The sequence below is a fragment of the Oryzias latipes genome, chromosome 16 (assembly GCF_002234675.1).
Source record: "Oryzias latipes chromosome 16, ASM223467v1".
Taxonomy (NCBI): domain Eukaryota; kingdom Metazoa; phylum Chordata; class Actinopteri; order Beloniformes; family Adrianichthyidae; genus Oryzias; species Oryzias latipes.
The window spans coordinates 30,723,878-30,751,510 of record NC_019874.2 but is presented as its reverse complement, the minus strand read 5'-3'; the positions used below and the strand labels follow the sequence as shown (position 1 = coordinate 30,751,510).

The window sequence follows — 27,633 nt, the reverse complement described above, 5'->3', positions numbered from 1 at the left end:
TTTCTCCCTGAAACTGAAATGAAGGCTGGAGTCAGACTGCAAACATTTGCTCCCCTCAAAGTGATCCAGAGTTCGTTTCCTCCGATAATCAGTCTGAATGCACCCAAGTGGACTCTGGTCCAGAACCAGGAACAGCTCTCTGACCCGTCTATGAAGGTGGTGTCGGTTCGTTTTCCAATCGGACTGATTTTCGGTTCTCTCTGAGTTTCCTCAGTCTGAATACGATCCGTCCTCGGAGCGGAACAACTGGACCAAAGCGGCCTCCGTAGCCGCCGTGAACAGAGAAGGAGAGAAGCAACATTTGAGCTGCGGACAAATGAGAAGCAACGTGTTGTTGTTTTCTCAAAGAGGGAAACGGCTCCAACTGTTAGTTTGTGGGAACTTTGATTTGAACGCCTCTGAAAACGCTTTTCTGTGTGTGGTTACGCGGCACGCACTCGAGACGTCACCCTGAACGCTACCTTGTAGGTCCTGAACAGAATTCCCTGAAAAACAAATCACAACCATGAGACACAGCAACTCACTGACATGTGATGAATGCAGACTCATTCAGACAACTTCTCACTGTTTTCCCCACAATCTACACGCCATCAGCACTAATCAGCGAACCTTCATCCCCGACGTCTCCTCATCCCTGCAGTCAAAGCTCACAGCTCCTGTCAGGAGCCGCCTTGCAGCGTGAACCGCTGAACCAAAGGAACCAGTGGAGAGTTAGGTTCCCGACGTTTACAACTGGTCATCCAAATATCACGTTTTATTAAGTTAACTGTCCCGATTAGGACTGTAAAGCGCAGCACGCCCGTCTTTCTCTTGTTGCTTTGACCCGTAGCTCCTGGCCAATGACTGACGAGATCTTTCGTCATGTGTTTACTAGCTTTGGCCCGTACAGAATGATCCGCTTGATGCCAGTCTGAATACGGACCAAACGCCAGGTTCTGGACTCGATCCAGAACAAAGGAGTTTCCAGTCTGAATGCAGCAAAATAATACAACATAAACAGGACTGAGAGTTTTTGACAAACCGCAGTTAAGAATTTTTCCTTCATGATCGATTTACAAACGGTACTTCGGTCAATGAAAATGGGACGCCATCAATACCTCACTACCAAATCGGAGTCCCTAAATGGTCAACACGCTGAAACCTGAAACACGCATTTACACAGACTTTTCATGGATGGCGGTCTCGTAAATGTGCGTTTCCGAGACGGTGTGAACGTAGCTCCAGAGATGGGAATAAATCCGATTTTTTTTTATTTCTTCTTCCCGATCCCCTTTTTGAGCTGTTGATAATCAAAATAGTTTTATTTGGACAAAGTTTCTTTAAAACACAAACAAGCAAAGTTGAAGCTTTCAGGATTCACAGTAATATTAGCTGCTAGCGGTTCCAAACCTCTAGCTAGGCGTCTGTGTGGTAGAATGAGGCCGTTTACCTGGTCGTGGAGGCCGTAGCCTAGCATGTGCTAGCATGTAGCGTGTGGTAGTTCAGGCCTGAAGCTCAGTGCTTTGTTGTTGTGCTGTAGCCTCAGTTCATCCAGCTGTGACATGTCTAACATCTGCATTCCTTCAAGGTCTGTCGCGGGTGCCCAAGTTCCCGGAGCTTTTCGGTAAATCTTTGACTGTAGACTAGAAGAAGTGTGGTTCTGAAGGACCTTTGCTTTCCAATCAGCTCACAAACAGAGTCTGAGAGCCGGCGTCTGAAGCTCCCCCTGCAGAGTTGATGATCTGATCAGATGCAGGGCAGAGCGGGAGAAGTCGGAGCTGCATATTCATGAAGGCAGAAAATAGTTGAAACTCATTGGGTTCATATGAAAACCCCAAACGCTGGTAATTAATGCACTGATGAGCCAATTAATGACCTGTTTAGCATAACTGCCTGTTCACTGCTGACTGCAGTGGGACCCTGGGAAACCCAAGCCGCTCGCCCGGCTTGACTCCCATCCGTTGAGTGACAGCTGCAGTGCACGTCAAGGCGCTGCGTCTGCAGGTTCGTGTGGAAAAAAGCTGAGAATTGCTAATGCAAACACGAGTTCCCTGAAATGTGGGCTTGAGAAAAAAGAACGGTTTGGGAGCAACCAGCCGGTAAACTGTGGGTCAGGCGGTTTGTGCTCTCGGCGTGTGTTCTCCATCACACACCTGCTGGAGCTGCAGCCCTGGGAGTACTTCCTCGAGCACACGCCGTCCTCTTTTGTGACGGTAATGTTTCATGAGAGCTGCTCCACATTTCTGCAGCGGCGGCGTGTCACTACAGCGTTGGGACCGCCGTCTCCCCGTGAGCCTGCTCTCACAGAGGAGGTGTTTTCAGCCGCCATGAGATTTGTTTGAGCCCCGGCGCCGCTCGGTGATTGCCCCGCTCGTTTAGGAACATCTTTCTGTCAAATTCAGCCAGGAAGTACAAGTGCCCCCCTCCAGCCTAAGCTGAGAGCTTGATGGAAAAAAAAAAAAGAGGACAGGCCTCTTTCAGCTCATTGAGCCTGCAGTTTGCTGGCTGACGCCTCCCTGGAGGGAAGAGAGAAAGACGGTCAGAAAGAGGGCAATAGCTGTGGGAGTGGGACTAAAGTGCTGCATTAAAAAAATGTGACTTTCTCAAGGCCTGGAACATGAAAATACCCTTCAGATAAAACCCTGGAAGTGCAGTGAGAAGGTGTTCGTTTGGATTTTTACCGCCTTATTTGTGCTTCAGTCCCACCTGCCCTAATAGGTGGATACGGCTCTAAAATGGTCGAACCTGTGCGGGGCAGCGGCCTGCGCCAAATATGGCGTTCGTACGGGCACGCCGCGGGCGACAGGTCGTAGTGAACACTTAGACAACACGTAAGGGTAGAAGATTTCAGTATAAGCAGGGAGGCAAGTAAGTATTTGTTCTCCCAATCAGAAACCGTGGAGGGGGCCGACATTTTGATCTTAGGTGGACGTCTGCTGGAAGACACATCATCTAAAATAGCTGGAAGCATTATTTAAAAATAAAAAAAGTTATTGTTATGCTGTGAACAGCTCTGTGAACAGCTGAGAAAATCCACGTTGGTATTCGGTACAGTCACATTGTTCTCTCTAGCGCCGTTTTAAAGCTTGAAATTAAATGAATGCTTAAATATAAGTGCGTAAATTCTGGCTGCAGCTCTTCTGCTTAAAAATTTTCCTGAGTCTTATTTCCATTTCAATCTATAAATATTCTATGATCTATAAATGTTAGGAACCCATGAACATTTTGGCAAAACCACATCATGAATGAGACGTTTCTGTCCCATTAGAGCAGTGGTTTGATCATAACCTTTGATGTTCTGATTTCTGAATTTAAGATTAAAAAAGGCATTTCTCCACTGAGTCTAGTCCATCCTTCTGTCCCTCAACTGGGTTGCTGGAGCCTATCCCTACTGTTGGCCAAAGGTGGGCTCACCCTGAACAGGACTCTGGCGACAGAAGAACAAACACAAACAAACCGCTGCTTTGTTGTTGTTTCTCATGTTGCACGTCTAAAAACTCACATTTTTGTTGACAAACAAACGGAGGTAAACAACAAAACAATTTTCGATGTAAACAAGAGCAAAAATGAACAGATTTTGGATCGAACCGCCGTCAGGTCTGACACTATTCAAAGACGTGTTTGTGTTTCACGTCGCAGTGCAAACCGTGTTCTTGCTCCTGCAGGCGGCGCCCTGTGCCCGAACAGCAGCGCCCTTCAGGAGGTCCGTAACTGCAACGAGCACGCCTGTACGGTGTACCACTGGCAGACGGGGCCCTGGGGCCCCTGCACCGAGGACCCGTCCTCGCCGTCGTTCAACGCCTCGGCTGTGGTCCGCAGCAGCAGCAGCAGTCAGGGCCCGTGTTCCCTGGGAATGCAGACCCGCAAGGTCATCTGTGTCCGGGTCAACGTGGGGCAGGTTCCTCCCAAGAAGTAAGTCTCTCCTCCGTTTCGTTTGAGAAACCCATGAGTGGTTTGAACGGTTTCAGAGAACTGGAGTGAGGCGGTGTGACCTCACTCCAGTTTCGCCTATATGTCGTCTGTTCAGACGCCATGTTTTCTGAAGCCATGTAAATGTCGGGTGGTGGCGGTTGAATCTGTGGCCGGTGGAGATCGCTGCTGCAGGTCTCCGTCTTCCGCCGTCCAAACCTGAATTGAGGCATTTTTTCTTTGTTTCAAACAATCCTCTTCGATGCCGATTCTCCTGATCGGAGCGCTAATCACTGGAAGCGCTAATCAGGAGCTGAAGAATGGAGGACAGATTGGTTTTCTAACGTCTAACGTCATTTGTTGAAGAGGCTTTTTGTTTGGCATTGCAGAGAGAAACGAATGTTTGATTTGAGAGGTGAGGGGAGACGTTTGAATGGACGTCTGTTAGATGGATGAAGGTGAACGTAACTGAAATAAAGACCAGAAACCCGTGTGACGGGGAGCAAAGTGACAGCGGGAGAGGGAGAAAGATCACAGCAAGAACCCGGCGAGGCTCGCTCAGCGCACGCCGCGTGAGGTTAACTCCCCGTTCATATCTTCTTTTGGCAGGCGAGTGCAGATAAATAATCCGGATGTCCCTGAAAGCTTAATTAACCTGCTGTTTTAGGCACTGCTAAATTCCCATTGATGATAATGACAGTAATTAAAGGGGACTGACACTTAAAGGCAATTAAATCATGAGGTGGAGGAGAGGCGGGAGGTCTTGAATCTTGAATCTCTGAGGACCACACCGCCTGAATTCAAAGCAGTGCCGGTTCAGGTTCCACCTGGAACCAGATAAGCTGGACTGATCCGCTTCACGCAGCTGGTTCTGCAGTCACAGGTGATGCAAACATACCACGCTCCAGGTGAATGCTCCATTCTGATGGGCTGCAGGGTGTCTATTAAAAAGTGATGGTGGGTAACCGGAACAGTGGACATTCTGGACATTGGTTGATGCATGTTATTCCACAGTTTATCTCCAAAAATATCCACTTTATGGTGGAAATGTCTTTGATAAAAGCGATCCAGGAAGTTGTTTGTGGACTTTGTTTCTTTGAAGCAAACGTTTTCTTCATTTTCTGGACAAAAACAAGCAGTAAGGGGGGAATTTTCCCCTAAAGATACACTGAGGACATGTGACACGGGTTCTTGAACGTCTATTTGGCCCAAAGTGTTCCCCCTGGACTGTTGCTGCTCAATACTTCCACCCCCTACAGCGGGAGTCTTGGTGCAAAATGTCAAATCTGTGCAAATCTGGTGAATGTTGCTCCAGGGTTTTTTCTTTCACAGCTCTATTCCAATATACCAAAGAGCCAAAAACGCAATTTTTCATTTCTCCTTCATGATCAATATTTAAAGTGTTGGCATTTCTGTGAATTAAAGGAGGCTCAGTCCATTCGTCACTACAAAATCAGAGTCCTTCATTGGTCAAAGTTCAACTGTATACCGTTTCACCTATGGTCATGAGCTCTGGGTCATGACCAAAAGAACGAGGTCAAGCGGCTGAAATGAATTGGACGCTCCCTTAGAGCTCGGGTGAGAAGCTCGGTCACCCGGAGGGAGCTGGTAGTGGAGTCGCTGCTCCTCCACACCCAGAGGAGCCAGCTGAGGCGGTTCGGGCTTCTGGTCCGGACGCCTCCCTGGTGAGCTGCTCCGGGCAGGTCCCACTGGTCCGAGGGCCCCAGGGAAGAATAGGTCTCTCAAGCGCGTCGTGGGAACGCCTCAGGGTCCCCCCAGAGGAGCTGGAGGAAGTGGGGAAGTCAGGGCATCTTTGCTTAGACTGCTGCCCCCGCGACCCGGTCCCAAAAGAGCCAAAGAAGATGCATGGATGGAATGGATGGATACCATTTCCTCCAGCTGTAGCAGAGCGAGGAGCAGGTTCTGTTGCTGCTACCATGACAACCAATTGTCTCAAATAGTCCATTTTCCTGCGAAAAGTTATTCAAATAATATTAAAGTACTGATAAATAATTGGACATTTATTATTTTAGTAGTGACCATAGTATAATAGGAATAACGCCGTCCAGTTGGCTCCGGTCCATGGCCTCGTTGGGGATTATCGCTGACACATTTTCATGTCCACTGCATCGCTAGACTCCACTTATGGCAGAGGAGCCGCATGCTAGCTGTGTAACTAATAGGTATCCAGTGGAGCCGCTCCTCATCCTCACAGCAGGTGCTTCTGATAATTGAGCTCAGTGCAGATGCTGTTCCACATGAAGGTCAAACACTTGACCTGAACATGACTGCGTCTTTGTGCCGCCGCTGCACACTTGTTGTTGACGTCTGCTGCAGTGCTGCTTGTGTGTCTCAGGTTCACTTTGCTTGTTAAGGTTCAAGGAAACCACAGAAGAGGACTTTAGAAAGATGGAGCCCTGTTACCCAGATGGTCATGTGACTAAAGAGGGTGGACGATGCGCTAAAGTGCGACTGAGGATTTCAGTGATTTAGACTGTGTGGAGCTTATAGGCAGTACAGCATGAACAGAAGTGAAGAGGAGCGAACAAACAGCTTGGGTTGTATTTTATTGTACTTTATCATTTTTGTACTTTTCTATCTGTATTTTTACGGGTTGCCACTATTGCACACTATGAGTACCGGTACCTCTCCATTACTATAGCAGGTTCTTGTCAAGCATCTCATGGCGTTGTTGACCTCGTGTTGGTCTTGCTTATGATAAAATAAAAATGTTTTTGACAAAAGTATCAACAAAATTGAAGGAGAAGTTCTGATCAGACCTGCAATATTTTATGAATTAAACTGAGAGGAAGACCAGAGACAGAAGTGGAGGTGGAAGAGATGAAGATGATGGGAATGTAGAAGATGGATAAGATGGGCTTCAAAAAAGACCAAAGAGAGGCTTAATAGATGAAATAAAAAAGAACATGAAGTTCATTACCTTCATAAAAGAAGGTGAGGAGGATGGTTTAGGTGGGGGAAGTGACTCATGGTGACATTTAAAGGGGAGGAAGGTCAATTTGTTGATTTGGCTGAGATCAGACTAAAGTAAACCTCCAGCTGCTTGTTTTCATTCATCAAAATCCTACAGTGTACAGACTGTACACCAACATAATCCAGAACTGTTTTTATCTGCTGAAGTCGATCTTTAAACCTCCAAACTGAGGAGTTTCTGTTATGGCGCTGTCCCTGGTGCTGAAAAACGTGATTTTCCTTTTTCCTTCTTCCTTCTTTTCACTTTTGTTTTTAACTTCCTTTGTTTTGTTTTTTAGCATACTCTTCAATCAATTCACTCAACCCCCAGAGGTTTACCAGATCTCTCTGTGTAGAATCTAACTTTCACTCTTCAGACACACAAACTCTACAGAGCAGCCCAAAAAGCTGTGCTCTGAAAGGACTCTGTGAAATTAAAATAAAAAAGAAATGGGGTTATAAAAACACACACAAAGAAATGGAATCCTGTAGTTCTCTAACTATTGTATTGTGTTTACACACCTTAATTTTTTCATATTTTTGTCATTTATCTTTATTTTTTAACCTTTAAATCAATCAGACAAAACTAATCAATTCATTCAAAGTGGACTAGGAACCGGCATTTGCTGCAAACTGCATTTTCGGACACATTTGTTGATCGATTGTGAGAAAAGTTGTGGTCTTCTTTACTTAAACTTTCACAGATGTATCACGATGGAACCGCGTTAAAACCACGTCACAATCAGCGTAGAACAGGATTTGTGTGTGATTATTGCACTGTTTGTACGTAATTCATCAGTGATTTGTGCGTCAATTACGTCATTTTAATGTGACATGTGCGCTTTATGTGCAACATAAAAGTTATACAACGGCATAAAAAGTCAGTTAGACATACGTGGAACGGTTGTGTGCATCTCGCCAAAATCACGCACAATTGTCCAATTGTTGCTGCTTTGCAGTGTAGCATTAAAACCAGGACTCCCATTAATTTAACCCCACCTTCAACAGGACAAAATGTTGAAGACTACTTTTTAAGCAACTGTGAATAAAGTCAGACATGAAGAGGTTGAACCTTCTGTAAGCCCCGCCCACCTAGTTTGCAAAGATAGACGTGTTAAAAATGGTTTATTAAAATAGATATTTTTATTCTGGGGTTGTGCTGAACTACAAATTCATTTAGAATTATAATTAATATAGATTTTTTTTTATGTTATTGACATTTCAAACAAAATTCAATTCAATTTGTCAACTTTATAAATGAAAGACCTAATTTAAACTCAAATCATGTTTAATGGATGTATAGTAGTTTAACTTATATGTTAAACGAAGCAGTCTTTTATTTTGAAAGTTCTGTCAGCTGTCCGTGTTTTCTTTCCAAACGTGGAACTGCTTCTGGCCTTTTGTGTCTCCCTTTAACCCAATCTAAGTGGGTCAGAAAGACCCACACTGACGAAAATGGTGTTTTTGGTGTTTTAAACATCTTCTTGTGGCATTTTTCTGATAATTGAGCTTAAATTTGCATTTTTTAGTATTTCTTTCATCAAGTCATTATGAATCAGGATCTATATGCTAGTCTGTTTTTCCGTTTTCCGTCCTCTTCTGTGCTTCATAAACATTCCCCCCCCGTTCTGCTCTTTCTCGTCTGTGATGCCTCTGAAGCCTTTCCTCTGGACCAGAGCATGGGAACTGCTGACGTGTTGCGTCAGCTTTGAACGCGTGGATTTTCTTTACTCCTCTGACTCTGGCGGAGCTCCGGGCTTCACCGCAGAGCAGCGGAAAAGCTTCCTGCATGACGAGAAAAGGCGGCTTGTAGCCTGAAGCAGTGAGAGGTTCACACAGGAGGCGCAGACGCTCACAGAGGAAACGGAGGAATCGGAACTCCTCCGGAGGAAATGACTAAACCATCACGCCAAGATGGATCCCATCACCCTGATTACCAATTAGGTTCCTCTGCTGCTCGTTTCTCTGATGGTAAATGACGGCAGCGATCGCCACGTGAAAGTCTGTAAAGTGTTATCAGTTGATTATCAGCACAGGAAGAGAACAAATAAGCAAAGAAAACAGATGAGAAATAATGAGCAGAAAATACCGCTGTGATGCTGTTTAAAGGGGCTTTTTCTGGTTTTTCCTTAAAGCTTTCCTTCATGTTTCAGTAAAAAAGTCTGAGCCTTTTAGCTTTTTGTTGGAGTTTTAATGAAAGAGCTGAAAAACATTTTAAAAATTCAAACAGTTTTTAACCAAAGAATTAAACAGTTAAACAACAATTAAAGACAGACATGGAAAACAATGAAGACAAAACTCCTCTTCATGCTTTAAACATCTGACTTCAACCAAACAGAACATAAATGAACCAACCAGAGGTTTGAAAGCTGTAAGGAGAAGCTGTCGGCGCTGAAACATCATGGAGGATGGAGGAGAAACCTTCAGACTTCCATCCCATCTTTTCTGTTTTCCCATTGGGAGTCTATTGCAGTGTTTTTCAACCAGTGTGCCGCGGCACACTAGTGTGCCGCGGCACACTAGTGTGCCGTGGGAGATGGTCAGGTGTGCCGTGGAGAAATTGCCCTCATTAATCATTCACTGATCTAAAAACATTTCCCATCTCCAGGATATCAGCTCTTTGTTCATCCAAACAGGCCCTGATAAAACACTGAGTAGTTAGGAATATGAAAGATCTTAAAATTACTTTTTCTTTGTGTTTATTTGATTCTATTAAAGACATTTTGATAAGGATTACGTTACCGCGATTTACCTGCAGCTATGACAGTTTGCGGAAAAGTCCCGTCCCTTTAACTGTCTCCACCAATCATTCTTGAAGGCTTAATCACATGTCATCAGTCTGACCAATCAGAAGTGCTTAAAGTCTTCACTTCCTTGTTCTTAATTCTGCTGATAAAGTCGCTCAGTTCTAACAAAAATACCAGCTAAAGCTCTTCTTTAGCGGTGTAGCTTTCCACAGAGTCCGGTGTCAGACTGTGAAACAAGTGGACAATACAATAAATCTCGGAGACGCCAGTCTTTCTGCAAGTTTTCGGCACTTTTCACACTACATCTCCCATGATGCATGGGCTTAAAGAGCCAGTGTCCCAGCGCACAATGAGTTGTCCTTGCGAAACGCCTTGAAACCCCAACAAACAAACAGTTTCTAAATTTTTCTAATTTAACTTTCATTTCATCTCTTAGAAAAAACAGCCGCAACTTCCTGCTTTTCCGGCCACAATTATCACAAAAATACACGTGAGATTGCGGGCGGGCGGGCGGGGGGGGGCTGTCGATCAACACAGACCATGAATTTCTGGTTTTTGTTTTTTTTTTGGATGCTGGTGTGCCGCGGGATTTTTGTCAAGGTTAAAGTGTGCCGTGGCTCAAAAAAGGTTGAAAAACACTGGTCTATTGTATATAAATGCTCCCATCATGATCATCCTGACATTATACGTCTGCTTACAGACCATAGTCTGTATCTGAGAACTGGACTGAGCGACGTCACCCACAGAAAAGGGTTTTTATTCCGGCTCCAACCAAATAAAAGTCAATTCAATCGTGATGTTTTTGTGATACAGACATGGTGGACGTGACTGGGTGGGTCTGAGTTTCTATGGCAACCGCTTTGGCCAATCAGGTGTGACAACCCCAAGCTAGCATTAGCATAGCAAAAAAAAAAGAATTTATTCAGCCGTCCAGTTTAGATCCAGATTCCAGCTCAGACGAGGAAAACAAAGAGGTTCGTGGATCTGTCGGTCTGCAGGTGGAGGATTCAGAATCAGGGCGGAGCTTGGAGGCTTTGGTCCGTCCATTTCAGTTACCCAAGCTTTTTAAAGCAGCTGGTTCTTCTTCTGCTCCTAATCTGTCACTATTTCAATAAAGAAATACTCAGAAACACAGTTTAAAGCTAAAAGAAACATGTTAAAAACGCCAATTTTCACCGGAGTGGGTCTTTATCACATTAGCATCTTTAAAGCGCAACATTCGTAATTACGTTTCCTTAGAGCTTTAATTATTAGTTTTACTTACATTAAGCTAATTTATATTTTCAGAGTTCTGTTCCTTGAAAATCCTCCAGACTTGGAAGAGCGAGCTGCTGGGATTATTTCCAGATTGGTTTTATTCTTCGCTGCTGCTGCTCTGCTGCCTCTCTGACCATCTGTTGCTCCAAGGCAGAACATTACTTTTTTATGTTTCTGCATCTCTTCATCTGCCACGATACCACTGGCAGGTATTTTTTGATCGCATCACCAGAGGGAGGCCGGCGCCATCAACAAACGGCGCCCGCCGCCTGCTCTCTGCCTGTGCAGACGCGGCCCCGTTTCATTGGCAGATGGGTCTGGGCTGGCGTCCCCCCCCACAGCCTGAGGCCGTCGCATCCATGTAAACACCGACCGCCAAAGCTCAATAAGAGCGCGCGACACAACAGAGACAAATATGTCTGCGCCTCGGGACGCCATCTAACGTGGCGTGAGGCGAGCACAGCGGCCGCTGCTGATTGGTCCTGACACTCTGACGGCAACTAAATGTGGAATCAGCAATAAAAATTGTGGTGATCATTCATGCGGAGGACTTTAACCTTAAAGAAAGCAAATACTGTGTGTTTTTAGCGTGTAAGCCTCACTTCTGATGATTTAAAACCCTTTTCTCTTTTTTGCTGCTTGACATTTTGATGTCTCCATCCCACCACCAAACCGTCAGCAGCTTCTTTCTGAGGAGGACGCTCCAGCAAACGGGAGCATTAGCTCTGCTGCTCGTCTTCATGCGGCGCCTTGGGAATCACTCGCAGCGGCGTGTCGCCTGCGTCTCCATCTCGCCACTAATCACGACATTTAAAGACCATTATGAGACTGACTGGAAGCTGAGAGGAGCTCAGGATCGCTGCAGCGGGCGTGGATCGTTACCCTAATTCAAATAACGAATCGAGATCTACGAAGTACAGATCAACAATTCTTAATATTTCGTTTATTATGCTGGAATGGTAGCTTTATGTTTGTCTTATATAAGATGTAAGAAAACAATAAAACAATATGTGTTTAATCCCCATCATTTAAATCTCTATTTAGATCTAAATAATCAACAGAACAGATTAATTTATTAAATTAATCGTATTTATCACTTTAAACAGCGTCACACTCTTAACATTTTCTGTCAACTTCCTGGTTAACTTCAGCAGGAAGCAAAACATGAACAACAACGGCTCACCGACCCGCAATAATCCGAGAGGGGAAAATAAAATCAGTGGACCCTTTTTATCATCATTATTATTGTCGCTATGAAAATAAGAAAAATATCAGTTCGGTAAAGTTAGAAAGATCTTCACAGATTCAGACTTCCTGCTTCAATAACTCTTCTGATAAACGTTCAAATGTGTCAGCAAGTCTCTCAATCATTTTGTATTAACACAGAGAGGGAACTGCAAACACATTTCAAAAGAAAAATGAAAATTGTTCTCTTCCAGCAGTAAGTGCAGACGGGCAGCGAGCCGGCTGCCAAGGGACCGTCAACAAAGTGCAAGTTTAGAGAAAGACCAAAAATGAGTAAATGTCTACATTTATATGAGCTGGTAATGAAGACTGATCAGCATCTTCATGCTACAGTCTAAATTTTGTGATGAAGTCCATCTTTCTTTTATTTTATTGTATTTATTTTTTCATTTAAATAGAGATATGAATCGTTAAAAAAGGGGCTCAATAGCTCTAAAGACACTGAAGCTAACAAAGTAATGTTCTGACGTAATCTTTGTTGTATTAGGACAATAGGGCCATGATTAGTCAGTACCAGCTCATACATATGTGGACATTTATTCAATTTTATGAGATTATTGATTTTTACATGATGGTCTTACGGAGTTTGCACTTTGTTGACAGTCCCTTGGCAGCCGGCTCGCTGTGTGTCTGCATGTACTGCTGGAAGAGACACTTTTGTGTTATTGTTTTGTGAGTTATTGTTTTGTGAGTTATTGTGTTGTGAGTTATTGTGTTGTGAGTTATTGTGTTGTGTTTTGAGTTATTGTGTTGTGAGTTATTGTTTTGTGAGTTATTGTGTTGTGAGTTATTGTGTTGTGTTTTGAGTTATTGTTTGTGAGTTATTGTGTTGTGAGTTATTGTGTTGTGAGTTATTGTGTTGTGAGTTATTGTGTTGTGTTTTGAGTTATTGTTTTGTGAGTTATTGTGTTGTTAGTTATTGTGTTGTGTTTTGAGTTATTGTTTGTGAGTTATTGTGTTGTGAGTTATTGTGTTGAGAGTTATCGTTTTGTGAGTTATTGTGTTATAAGTTATTTATTTTGATTTATTGTGCTGTGATTTGAGTTATTCTTTTGTGTTGTGAGTTAATATTTTTATTATGTTGTGATGAATTTTAGTGTGTTATTTTGTGTTGTATGCGAATTCTAGAGTGTTTGTTGTCTTGTGACCCTTCTGGGCCACTGTACTGTACTGTAGTTCCCTCCCAAAGACCCACATATAGAAAACGTTATTGACAGATGTTGTTGACCTTTAAAACGTTGTTGTAGGGGGTTCTTGATGCGTACATTTGTGTTTTTAGATTTATTGTGTGACTTTTTACAGAAATATGGCAAAAACATAACATCTTTATTTTTGAATGCATCCCCTTGTGTTGTCTTCAAAGACTTTTGTTTAGCCTTACAGGTAGCAGAGTTTCACTGATTCTCTCACTTTGTTTTTGAAGCACCTTTTACAAATTTATTGATAATTTATCTTATTTTTTATAGTCTTCATAGGTCAATTGGTAACTCTAAATTGTCCCTAGGTGTGAGTGTGCACTGGTGTGTGATTGTGGTCCTGCGGCAGACTAGCGATCTGTCCAGGACGCCTCTTGCCTTCGCCCACGAGTGGATAGGCTCCAGCAGCCCAGTGACCACGAAAAGGGACGAAATGGGTTTAGAAGATGAATGACTGAATAAATACGTTGAAACTGCGTTCATGCAAAGTTCTAACCTAACACACCGCTTGTGTGTTGTTGTTTTTATAACAATTCAGCAACACACAATGCATTTCTAATGATGGTGACGCCAAAAGCAGTTCTGGGGGGTATTCCAGGAAGCATGTTTAAACTAGCCTGACTTTAAGCCTGAACTCTGGCTGAAATCCGCCTGAACTTGCTTACTCTGGGTATGTCGGTTCCAAAAGACCGGATATGAGTTGGCGGAATTACGCTCGACTTGGTAACCCTGGGTTAATGCACGGTACATAAAGACATTCTCAATAGATCGCCGATTTCTGGAGTCACCATGGAAACGCGTGGTGAAAAAAAAAGAAAGCGCTGTACTTAAGTGAGACGGAGTCTGAGATTTTAATGACGGCGGAAAAAAATTACAAGTCCATCAAAAAAGTAACACGGCTGAAAAATAATTTAAATAATTTAGTTAAATTAATTCAAACTCAATAATTGTTTATACAACTCAAATTTACGTATTTATCTAACTAAATGTCACATTACTTCATTAATCTTTTTTCCATCTTAATTACTTATATTTCTTGAACTTTCATATGTCTAAGTTTGAGCCGGCAGATATGCTCATTTTTACAACAATAAAAAGAACGGAAAAAAAATGCACCGAGTGCAAAAATTCATTAAAGACTTTTCCATCACTATCATAACATGATCAGGTGGTAGGGGTGCTATATAAACTCATCATCTTCTACTTCACTCTCACTCATGGTGCAGAGACGTAAGCATAGTAGGACAAAATAGCTCGGCCAAACACGGTGAAACACAGTAAAACAGCTATACAACTAAACACATTTTGTAAAAAACCCACACTTAAACCCAAATCCGTCCAGACAGGCAAAGGGAATGATATCCCAGAATCCCTTGCGGTGCCGATCTAACGGCAGCACCAAAGTTACACCTACTTAATTGAATTAATTTGAACGAAAGGAAAATAATTGTCTGAAAACTACGTGTTATTTTTAAGGTGACCTAACAAAAAAAAAGATTTATCTTAAGTGAAGCAAATAATTAAGTTAGATCAAAGTAGAAAAGTTTATCTTTCCAACATCCATATGTGGTCTTATCACCCTCTTACGGTGGAAAAAGTATTATCTGAGCTTTTTCATCCACTAAGTCATCTTTAAATGGACACGCCATGCTGCTTCACCTCTCTGTAAACAAACTAAGCTTCAACTAAACCTGCTCCAGACCAGGTTATGTTCAGAGCATGAGTTGCCATGGTAACTTGACCTACCCTGAAACATACCTCCATTTCTGGAACCAAAAGCTGAGGTTATCAACTTCCTTAGCCTCAAACTTACCGTGGGAGCTAGCATAACCTGCTTTCTGGAATACCCCCCTGGTTTTCTGATAGGCAAAGACGCTTGTCGTACCTGGTGCAAAGTAACGAAGTGTAGCCACTGTCGGCATTGTCCCTTGGTTGTTTTTCCCTGAAAATGCTCAACGATGTCTATGGAAATGTCTTTTGGTGGGTCCTCCCAAAACGTTAGATGAACCTTTTACAGATTTTCCACCACGCTAGCAGATGGTCACATGACGCCACAACATCGATCAACAGATTTTTGTAATATTTTGAATTTCATATTCATCATATTTTTTAATTTCACATTTTCAAGTATATTAAAGTATGCATTTTATTAAATAAAATTATTTTTTCAGAACTTGTTTCACAAAACTAAACTTTACTTCCATTGTTTTCATCTACAAAATCACATCAACCTCCAGCGACGCTTTACTTTGAAAATGTATTCACTTCCTGTGACAGTAGCGCATTCTGTTTGTTTAGTTTATTAATTAAACTCCAATATAATTTTGAAATAAAAATAAAGTGTAGTAAAAAGTGTATTTTTTACTATTTTTTGCCATATTTTGTTTTGTTTTTCTGCAATAATCTCGTATTTGGTGATTCTTTACAGTTTTAGCGCCTCCTTCCTGCCCGGAGACATTTTTGTCTTTAAAAAAAAAAAGGAAAAAACAAACAAAGATGAGCAAATGATAGACTGAAACTAAAATGTCAAATTTAGAGGAAAACAAACATTTGAATGCATGTATTTCTGTTCTTTATTTTTTAGCAGTAAATTCTCATTTCTTTAAAATTGAGTTTGTTAAATACTCAGACTATGTTTACAGCAGCTCCTCCTCAGGAATTTACTGTTTAACAAACATTTTAACGGGTTTACTGTAGAAAATAATCTCAGAAAATCCCAGTTTTCCATGAGATTAAGTGAGGAGATCTCTGGATGAAGCATCAATGCCCTTTTTCTCTTCAAGAGTCCCGGAGAAAAACACGTGTTTGTTCTCCTCTCTATGGATGGCAGCATCAGATGAATGTTAATGCAGCCCTCAGCAGCTGTTTCCACCTCTGGACGACTCACTTTTCTGACGCCAGCGGTGGATTTGTTCTGCTCCACGGGGATTAGGCTCTGTCTGCTGCTATTAAAATTAATTCTCTCTTTGTTTTGCCCGTGCGCTCCTGGAATCTGCTTGTGAGGCAGCCCGCCGTCTCCGTGATCACTCCTCGCTAACGGGGACGACACTCGTTCTGAGCAACATCAACCCCGACCCGGACCGTCGCAGCATCCTCCGCCACAGGAAGTGGACGGCGAGCAGACCGGGAGACGGCGCTTCAGAGATGAGATTAGGAGATGCCTTCCAGCGCTTCTATCTCGACCTATTTATCTCTGGCCAATGGAAAGCACCGGGGACTTAAGGTGCTTAAATGACGGAAGATTAACCATAACCGTTGTCTGGGAAAACCTCTGCTTGACCCCATATTCTCTGGCTACAGAAGGATTATTGCTCACTGATAGCTGAATCCATTTAGCGCAGGAGTTGGTTTCCTGATGCTTGTCTGCGGGCGTTGGCCCCAAGGAGCTGCATCTCCTGCACTCCCCCCCTCCCCCTCCAGAAAAATGAGTGGAAATCCATGAACCTGTACAGGAGGATATTGTAAGGACAGAAGGAAAGCGCTGGAACACATTACATGTGTATTATATTCATCTTTTTATTTCATTTTGAGGCCTCTGTTTTCTAACTTCAGAAAGTCGTGATCTTCTATCGACGTTCAGTGAGATGAAAAGGCGACGGAGAAAAGGATTTACGGCATCGTTTAGAGGCGTGAAACAGAAAAAAAAACACATTTTAATAACAAGTCTGTCCTTTACACTTCTTCTACAGTAAAAAGTTGTTGGTGTCTACTTTTGAGCAGATACAGTTATAATTAACCTCCTTATCAAAGAACATTTAGAAAGTTCCTTAGCAACAGATTTTCTTTTTTTGTGTCTGCACAAAACTGTGAAGAACGATTCCTAAGGTGTGAAGCAGTTGATCTTAATACAGATTCAAATGTGTCCTGAAATACATTTGTGCTTCGTCCCAGCTGTCCCTACGGGTGTCCGTAAGGCTGTCCGTGGGTGGAAAAAGTGGTCAAACCTGTGCAGAACGTCAAGGTCATAGAGCGCCCAGTGAACCCGCAGAGAGACGGGAACGTTTACGTCAGTTACGTTTATGGACAAGCGTCTAGTATTTTAAGTTTGTCTGGTTTCAAACTTGATGAATTAAGTGTACAAAAAAATAATGCATCTCTGCGGCCTTGGTGCAGAGGTGGAGCGGTCGACCTCTGATTGGAATAAGGCAGGTTTGGTTTCCTCTTTGCGCACCATTGGTGTTTCATTCTTGAACTGTAGCGTGTAACAGATTTTACTTCCACAGTTGTACAGTGGCTGTATTTGTAACCTTCAACTGACTGAACCACTTCTATAACCCCCAAAGGGGCAGTTTTGTTTTGCTTTTGTCTTCAGGCAGTTTACTGTAACTTGGTGTCACAGATGCAGAGTGAATGAGACACTCATGATCAAAAGTTCTGCTGGAAGTTCTGTTTTCCTCATCGATGGGTTTCTTTTTGTCTCCAGGTGTCCCGACGGCCCCCGCCCCACCACCATGCGCCCGTGCCAGCTGCCCTGTAAGAAGGACTGCATCGTGACCCCGTTCAGCGACTGGACAGAGTGTCCTCTGATCTGTGACGCAGGTATGCAGGTGGATCAATGACCCAGGCCACGCCCCCCCCCCTGTCCTCTGTGAAAAGTGATGTAGGAGGAAGCAGAGAGACCATGTTTCTGACCACTTCTCACATCTGTACATTAGAACGTCACATTAGACTTGATTATGACATCTGACTGTCAGTGTACCAGCTTTACTATTAGTGAGTGATGGTAAAACTATTCTTCTGTTTTTCAGTAACCCTGACAAATATTTGTTTTTGAATTTTCACCAAAACCTGGCTTTTTTTAAACTAAGGTGACCCCCTTTTCTCATACCTGCAGTATGTGGGATGTGTTCTACCTGCTGTAGTATTTTTACCTGCTCAGTGGCCTTGTGGTAGAGTGTCCGCCCTGTAACTGGAAGATCATGGGTTCAAACCCAGGCCAAGTCATACCAAAGACTCTAAAAATGGGACCCAGTGCCTCCCTGCTTGGATTGGGGGGTTAAATCCACCAAATGGTTCCCGAGCGCGGCTGTGTCTGCAGCTCACCCAGGGGAGGGGTCGAATGCAGAGAACAAATTTCACACACCTAGGTGTGTGACGGATAGTGTGATTTCATTTAATTTTAACCTGCGGTTTCCGTTTTACCTGTGGTATCCGCGTCCCTGTGGCTTCTGAAGGGCTGTCATGTTTAACCCCCTTTCACTGGAGCAGTGTTTACATTCTTTTCCCTGCCGTAACTCCTCGATCATGAATGCAATTTACGTCATTCCAGCGGATTCTGAGGCTGAGAAAAGCAGCTTAGTGCTGATAAGCAACACTTTACAGTAGTGAAATGTTTACACGATCAGCATGAATACACTGATTTTGTGGCTTTGCTGATATGAAAGCCCCTTTTTTCCACGTTAGCATGAATCAGCTGATTCATGCTGATCGCTTGAATGGTCAAACATTTACCGTTTGTCAAAGAGCGTGTGTTACTTAGATGTCATTGGCGACAGCTCCAATGTTAAAGGTTTAAGAGTAATGCGTCAGTCTTTTACAGGTGGTTACAGGCTGTGTGCAGGCTGTATGCCTGTAACCACCCGCAGCAAATATCAAGGTGGTACACCACTCGGTGAACCCGTGCAGAGAAAATGTTCATGCACATGTTTTCTCCATCATTCTGTAAACGACCCGTATGGGGGAAGGATGTGAGACACAGGTACAGGTACAGATTTTTCTTAGTTTCAAACCCGAATCCTGTGCGAGGAGCCCAGTGGTGCTGTTCACGTGATACGTGCACGCTCCTTGCTGCAGCCTGACGGTTGGAAATGAGGAAGTTAGACGATCTGAGTGTAGTTTGTGTGGACGTCCTACGGGCATTTAAGTATCACGTGCAGCATTTGTGAACGGCCAGTAAGGAACCAGTTCTCTCACCTTACTATGGACTAGAGCAACTCCAGGCCTTCGATTCCTGCATGTTTTCCAACATACCTTGCTCTGGCATGTTCTAATTGGTGGGACACACTTGAACCATGAAATCAGTCATGACTAGGGCTTGGATATCTGGGAATCATGCAGACACAGCGTCCCTCCAGGCCTGGAGTTGCCCATCCTTCGACTAGAGTGTGGCATCATCAGTTCGTCAAATGCTTCATGACACACCCTGCACACGCACGACAATGGTACGTTCCATTTTCATGATGTTCCTTGAGGTGGCCGTACGAGCCGCCTGCGCTCCCCTTAAGACGCAGCCGCCCCTCCCTATGACCCTCCCCAGACCCGCAGAACCCGCACAGGTCAAGCCTCCGTACTGGTGCTGTGACTGCTGCTTTATTAGGTTTCTACGTTTGAGAGGTTGATCAGTTGACCTCCTGGATTTTCCTGGATGGTTTATGGGAATGATGCATCTCAGCTGCACAGCTGGAATCTGTCCCACTCTGCCTGACACGTAAATCCATGCACTCATGTCTTCCTACACAGAATTAATGTGACATATTGGCAGGAACGACAACTCGTGGGCCAACCTCCCCTGACTGCTTGGCGAGCCGACCCACCCGTAGCTACAAGTGTCAGCAATGCATGCTGATGCTGTTTTCATGCGGGGAAAGATTTTCATCGGAGGTCACCTCTGTCCGGCTGCCGCCGCCTGAGCTGCTGAGCAGCAACCCGAACGTTAAATTGATTTATGGTGGGAAATCATTACAGTCCATATTTTTGATGACCTCTCTGTGTGACGCGGCGACGTAAATCTGCAGCAGCAGGAGCTGTGCATTTTAATTTGCTGCTGTTGATATTTTCACCTTGCAGAGAATTGCAAACACTCCACAAAGAAAGAGTGGAAGGCGGTTTCAGCCCATTCACAGGCTCGACTGATCTTAATTAACCACTCGAGGGCATCGTCATGCCTGTAAACAGCATAAATGTGATGTTAGTCAGCGCGGTTAGTCACTGATGGTAGTCAGATAGGATGTTTTTACTTTGGTTACCTCATCTTCAGAGAACGCTGATGTGGGTCCTGCACACACACGCTGATGTGGGACAGACTGTCTGGACCCAGAAACCTTTTTTACTCACAAATCTTCCTCGGCTTGGTTTGACTTTTTTCTTGTTTTGTGTGTGTGTTTCAGCAGGTAATGCAGTCAAGAAGAAGCAATCCAGGAAGCGTCTTATCATCCAGATGCCCTCCAACGGAGGACAAGAGTGTCCAGAGGTGTTAGAGGAGGAGAGGGACTGTGAGGCCCCCAGGAGCTGTCCAGGTTTCAGGTAATGTCACTTCTAAAACCGATAACTTCCATCACGCAGCGCAGGATTTTAGTACAGCGAGATTCTGAAATACAGGAGCTAACTCTGTGACTCTGGATGGATAAGGATGAATGGATGAGGATTGATGGATGGATGGATGGATGGATGGATGGATATGGATGGATGGATGAGGATGGATGGATGAAAGAGGATGGATGGGTGGCTGGATGGATGTGGACGGATGGATGGATGAAGATGGATGGATGGATGGATGGAAGGATGAGGATGGATAGATGGATGTGGACGGATGGATGGATGGATGGATGAATGGATGGATGGATGGATGGATGGATGGATGAGGATGGATGGATGGATGGATGGATGGATGGATGAGGATGGATGGATGGATGGATGGATGGATGTATGGATGGATGAGGATAGATTAACGAGGATGGATGGATGGATGGATGAGGATGGATGGATGGATGGCAGAGGATGGATGGATAGATGGATGGATGGATGAATGGATGAGGATAGATGGATGGATGGATGGATGGATGTATGGATGGATGTATGGATGGATGGATGGATGGATGGATGGATGAGGATGGATGGATGGATGGATGGATGGATGTATGGATGGATGAGGATAGATTAACGAGGATGGATGGATGGATGGATGAGGATGGATGGATGGATGGCAGAGGATGGATGGATAGATGGATGGATGGATGAATGGATGAGGATAGATGGATGGATGGATGGATGGATGGCAGAGGATGGATGGATAGATGGATGGATGGATGGATGAGGATGGATGGATGGATGGATGGATGGATGGATGGATGGATGGATGAGGATGGATGGATGGATGGATGGATGTATGGATGGCAGAGGATGGATGGATAGATGGATGGATGGATGAATGGATGAGGATAGATGGATGGATGGATGGATGGATGGATGGATGGATGCATTTTTTGTTGGACTAGACAGTAAATAGAAGAGGTGGGAGTGAGATGTTAGAGATGGGGATAAGGGTACAAAAGAGAGGAGAGGAAAAGGGGGCTAAAGAAGTGAGGGGGTGTCTGTAACAATGGGTGGGGCCTGCTCTCACACACACACACTTACAGAAAAACACACGTCACGCATACTATGACTGCACAGGTGAGCTGACACCTGTGCTTAGGTGAGTGTCTATGTTCTACTGTGGTACTGTGATAATGGAATGTCAAAAAATGGGGGGGGGGGGGGCAGTCACCCCCACATCAAAACCCCCGCTGAAGCAGTATCGGCAGCCAGGGCGCCCCCATGTGATAGCAGATCAAGGAAATCTGCCCACCTGGTAACCCACGTCAGCCACTGAAAAAATGACCAGCAGAACCGCCACAGGGGCCCCCCAACACCAGAGAGCGGGGGGGGGGGGGGTATGGAGAATGCAAGCTCCAACTCAGGCAAAGAAAGCACCAGGGGGGGCAGCACAAGGCCCCACCCAGCCCCTCGGAGACGGAGACAAGAACCGAAGAAACCTGGTCCAGCTCCAAGTCCTGAACTCCTGTCTTCTGTTCCAGATTCACATGCTGGCTTTGATTTTCTGACTAAACCCTCTGCATTGATCCGGACTTGGGACCGCCACATGGGAGCACTAGATTGTGCCCCCATGAGGTTGCATTACTATTTTTTGTTTTTTTATAACAATTGTCAGTGCATTTAGTGTATTCTACTTTTTCTCCTCATGGTTTTCTTCAAATGTTTCTTCTATTCACTGTTCATAAGACCAGCTCATGGAAGCACTGGATCTCACTTCTCACTCTGTCCTGATCACAACTGCTGAAGTCAAATCCTGGTTCACCTCAAACTGTTTCAAACTCAATAGCAATAAGACTGAACTTCTTCTGATGGGCACCAAATCCCCCCTGAGCTAGACCAATCACCCCCCCCCCCCCCCTCCCTCAGGTCAGGAGTCTGGCTGTCATCCTGGACAGTAGAAACTACTTTCTAAAAACTCATCTCTTCCAAATGGCCTATTCACCTTTTCATGTTTTTAGATACATTTTATTTAAATTTGTATGTATTTAAATTTTTGTTGTTTATTGTATTTCATATACTGTATTTATGTTGAACAGCGACCTCTAGTACTCAGAAAGTCGCCTTATAAATATCATGTATTAGATTACTTTATTTATCCCACGATGGGGAAATTCACTTATCTGTGGCGGCAAAAACAACATTTAGCAATAACAGCAAAAAAATATACATAAAATAAATAAATTATTGTACTGTAAAACGTAAATGTTTATAATTATTATTACTCTCATGAGGTTGCATTACTATTTTTTTTGTTTTATTCAAAAAAAGTTAGTGCATTTATTTTAATTTATTTTATCTCCTAATGGTTTTTTAAAGTCTTGTTTATTTTATATACAATTATTAAAACTAAAGAGAAACAAATCTAAGTAGTAGCTTGATAAATAAAGTACAGTCATGTTAAAAAGTTCAAACTTACATCAAACCAAAAAAAAATTACATTTAAAGAGAAATGTAAACATGGGACTATGTCTTTTCCTGATAGGACATAGTCTCATATGTACATTATTTTATTAATTTCTCTAGGTGGGGGGAACTGAAGCTCTCAGAGAAAACCCACACAAACACGCTTTTAGCGTGTCGCCCGTTTTTTTAAGCTAAGACCAAATTTTACAGCAGACTAAAGCTGTTAGGTTTAAACTAATTGACAAATTATGAATTTACCTTTCTTGATAAAGACATAACCTACAGTTTTGTCTAGGTGGGGGGAACTGAAGCGCTCAGGGAAAACCCACACAAACACGCTTTTAGCGTGTTGCCCGTTTTTTTAAGTTCTGAAACGGGGCGTCTGGGAGCCAAAATGGACAAGACAGAGAGCCCGTGTCTGACCGTAAGGTCGGCTAAAACTACTACTTTACTAACTACTTCAGTACCCTATGACCCTAACCTTTACTAAGTACTTCAGTACCCTATGACCCTAACCTTTACTAAGTACTTCAAAATCCTACGACCCTAACCTTTACTAACTGCTTCAGTATCCTACGACCCTAACCCTATTACCCATCAAACCCGCCTGTCCCCTCAACCAAACATTCATCTCCCATCAGCCTTTGAGCTGCTGCTGGATGAGCTTTTCTTTTCTTTGGAGCTCTTCTTCATGGCCTCCAGGTTCTGTTCATTGACGTCTTTCTTTGCTCCTGAATAACCGCGGCAGAGTTCCATGACGCGCTCCATCAGCTTGGTATTTTCTGCAACACCACTTTCCAGAGTTGTGTTGAGTTTGCGTAAGCTGTGCATTGTTTCCTTTGCCGTCCCAAAGGTTTTATGGATGTTTTCCATCTCTTGATTCTGCAGATCTCGAAGCTCCTGACTCGTTGCATCAATCTTCTGCTGGACCTGATCCTTCTCACCTCTTAAATTGACGACTTTCTCTCGGAGGACGACATTTTTTTGTCGTGCCGCGCGATGTTTCTTAGTCAAAGACGACAGTTTTTCCTCCGTGTAACTTAGATCTAAGAGTTCATGTTGAAGGTTTGTAACCTGGAATGACAGATCCAGGTTTGTTCTGTTCAGCTGTTCAGTTTCTTCTTTGACTTCTTGACATGCAGAATCCAGACCCTTCAGGTTTTGGAGAGACTCCATCAGAGCAGACTTGGTTTTCTGGAGGTTCTTTGTTTCCTCCTTCAGTAGATCTGCTTCGGCTTTGTCTTGGTTGTATTTGCTGAGGCGCTCTTGTGCCCTTTCCTCCTGAAACTTCAGATCTGAGATTTCCCGCTTGAGATCCTTCTCCGTTTCCTCCAATTCGCATCTTTCCTCAACCAGTGCGGTAAACATCTTCTTGAGCTGGTCTTTGTCCTGAAGATGTTTCTGCAGCTCCTCAAGCTCCTGTAGAAGAGCGGCAGTTTTCTGCTCCAAATTCTGCTTCAGATCTCTTGATTCTTTGGTTCTCTTCAGAATAAAGGCGTTCTCTGCTTTGGCCTCATCGTTTGCTTCTATTGCAGCCACAAGTCTTTCCTCCACATCGTCAAACACGCTGATCTCATTCTGCAGTTTCTCAACTTCCTGGGAGAGATCCGAGTTTGTCTCCTCCATTTTCTGTGTTTCTGCTTTGATTATTTCCAATTCAGATTCCCGATCCTTCAGGTTTTGGAGAGACTCCATCAGAGCAGACTTGGTTTGAAGAAGGTTCTCTGTTTTCTCCTTCAGCAGATCCGATTCCTCCTTTGCTTTGTTCAATTGGACCAGTCGCTCTTTTGCATTTGTCTCCTGAACATTCAGATCTGAAATCTCCCCTTCCAGATCCTCATGGAGTTTCTCCAAGTCCGATTTTTCCTTCAACAACTTGGAGAAGTTTTCCGTTAGCTTGTTTTGTTCCTGGAGACGTTTTTCCAATTTTTTCACCTCCTGGTTTGACGCTGCGGTTAGCTGCTGCAGATGGAGGACCTGACATCTCAAGGCCGCCGTGTCCTTCTGAAGAAGGAAGGTTTCCTCCTGTGCTGCCACGTTCTGTGCTTTCAGAGAGTCCAGCCGTTCCTCTGCTCCGCTCAGGCGTTCCAACTCCTCCTGCAGGTTCTGAACCTGCCGTGACAGATCTGCGTTTGTCTTGCCCCTCTTCTGGGTTTCTGCCTTCACGGTGTGATAAGCCGAATCCAGACCTTCAAGGGTTTTGAGAGACTTTGTCAGATCCTTCTTTGTCTTCTGCAGCTTGTGTGTTTCTTCTGTGAGCAGATCCAGCTGATGCTTGGCCTGTTGGTAGTCAACAGACAGCTCCTCTGCACTCGTGTGCCTCTCTGTTAGAGTTGAAATCTCTGTTTCTAATTCCCTTTTCAGATCTTCCAACTGCCTGATTCTCTCCATCACTGTAGGAGCGTTTTCTTTTGGTTCCTGTGTTTGGAGAACCAGCATTCGCAGAGGTCCGATTTTCTCCTGGAGAGCAGCGGTTTCCTGCTCCAGCCTCTGACACTGAGAAAGCTTCCCTCCATCCTGCAGCTGTGCAACTGCCGGCCTTCGTCCTTCACAGTCTTCCTCTTTCTCCGTCTGCCTTTGAAAACCTTTCCTCAGATTTCTCAAGGCTTTCATCACGGAGCTGGTTTCCGTTGATTTCTGCTGGTTTTCCTGTTTGCAGGACATTGTGGCTTTCCTGTCTAAATGCTGGATCTGTGAAATATTTCCTAGAACTTTGGTCTTTCCAGATCCTTTAACGCTTCTTGCCCGCTTGTTCCGCTTATGTCACTTGTGCCGCTCGTGCCGTAGATGTAAACCAGATGAAACTTAGGTCTATATATTCATTTTTCTGATGAGGTCAAACTCTGTCATCTGATGAATCTGAGGTCACATGACGCCATTTGCCGCAACAGCGTGATGTCACATGACACAGTGTGAGGTCTCGTCGAACAACAACGTAGTATTACGTCATCGTCCGTGCCGGACAATAACGCAGTATTACGTCATCGTCCGGTTCGAACAATAACGTCGTATTACGTGTGAGATCTGAAAAACGAAAGAAAAAAATTGAATTAAAAGGAAGCAATAATTTTGTACCTCAACGGCCGCCGTCAGGCTCGGTTCGGGAGGTTTGATTACCCGCCGTTCGGTATTTCCGTCAACAGAAAGGCGCCCCGCCCCTCCGGCGGACGCCTGCGTAGAAATGGAACAGAGCCGGTTCCGGTCGCTGCGCTCTCTGAGCAGAAACGGTCCGTCTGGATCCCGTCTGCTCAGGAGAACCTGCCCTCCTCTCCCTCCTCCTCGATGATGATGAAGGTGAAGCGGCGCTAAAATCCTTCAAAATAAAGTGCCTCTGAGGTGAAAAAAAGACGGAAAAACGTTACCGGGGATCGCGGTCACCGTCGGTAAAAGCAGACGTTCGGTGAGTTCGTAAACAACGACGGAAACCGTGACGGTGAGTGGAGGATCGCCTCCGTAGGAGAACATTCGTCCAGAAAAACTGGACACTGGATTGATTTGATTGGACGATGAAGATCTGAGACTTTGCTCAAACTTTTTAAATGTAGATTAACTAAAGTCTCCATCTGGAACTGATGCTGTAAATTTAATCTGGATTAAGGACCATAAACCGAACCCGGTGGCAGCTTTTTATCACCTATAGATCCAGTTTTTACTGAAGGACTAGAAAAGAGAACATTAACAGTTTAATTGGATGGATGGATGATGGATGGATATTATTATCTTTAGACATATTGAGATTTTTTCCACATAAATAAAACATATAGGGGACAAATTATATATATCTGTATATGTTCATATATTAAACACAATATCTCCCTGAAAATTGTGTACATTATATAGAACAATGTTCAAAATCGCCCAAAAGTAGCTAGGACAGGCTCCAGCAACCCAGCAGGTATAGAAAATGAATAGATGGATGCTCAAAATCATTTTAGCAGTGGATTGAATTCTGGTTGTTTACTGATGTAGAAGTGATTTTGAGAGGTACACGGCGCTCTGTCACATGTTTGGTTGGGTGTTATTGTGGACATGCTAACGCGGCTAACGGGTAGCGTGTCAGGAACAAGTCCTAGAGCTACTGTGAAGGCAGTGAGTAAAGTCTGATTGACTGATGGACTTCTCTCTGACTTTTTGGTCTCGCTAACATTGACAGTAAATGAGAACTGGACTGAGTGACTCCTCCCCCCTTGCGTCAATCAGACGCCTCCAAAACAGGAGGTTAAAGGTTCAAGCGTTACTTTCCTTTTCCGTCGGGTCCAACACCCAAAATTTTCAAACATGGTTGAAATTAATAAAGTTTGGCCTCAATTCCAAAAGGGGTTTATTCAGACATACCTTTGGTTTGTCTGAAGATTAATAACCCCTGTTGTTAAAGTAAAATATGTCCAACACAAGAGGCCCTCAGCTCTCATCTGCCTGCCTAGCTGTTGGACAGGACAAGTTAAAAAAAAAAGAAAAAAAAGGTTCAAAGCATTTGATCGTTTTTAGTGAAAGGGGTGTGGCCTTCTAGCGTGCTCACTCCTGCATGGAGAGAGTGGTTGCCATAGAAATGTAGAGGTACCAATCACGGCGTACTGAGGGAGTCTGGTTTCAACATGGCGACGGTCATACAG

General features: G+C 44.0%; 2 protein-coding genes across 10 annotated transcripts in view; one reads left to right on the top strand and one right to left on the bottom strand.

The window, feature by feature from the left end:
* The window catches only part of LOC101169142 (thrombospondin type-1 domain-containing protein 7A), a 165,335-nt gene that overhangs the window by 84,815 nt on the left and 52,887 nt on the right, over window positions 1-27,633 (top strand). For 6 of the 9 annotated variants that reach the window (XM_023964730.1, XM_020710494.2, XM_023964725.1 and 3 more), the window contains 3 exons: window positions 3,645-3,891; window positions 17,730-17,845; window positions 20,413-20,548. In XM_023964730.1, the coding sequence (XP_023820498.1) occupies window positions 3,645-3,891; window positions 17,730-17,845; window positions 20,413-20,548 (499 nt within the window). The remainder of the gene's footprint in view (window positions 1-3,644; window positions 3,892-17,729; window positions 17,846-20,412; window positions 20,549-27,633) is intronic. The other 3 variants (XM_023964729.1, XM_023964728.1, XM_023964723.1) reach the window with 1 other exon arrangement.
* On the bottom strand, window positions 23,138-26,419 carry LOC105356052 (myosin-10-like). The gene has a single exon (XM_020710497.1). It carries the CDS (start codon window positions 25,682-25,684, stop codon window positions 23,648-23,650), a length of 2,037 nt encoding a protein of 678 aa, XP_020566156.1. The 5' UTR covers window positions 25,685-26,419; the 3' UTR covers window positions 23,138-23,647.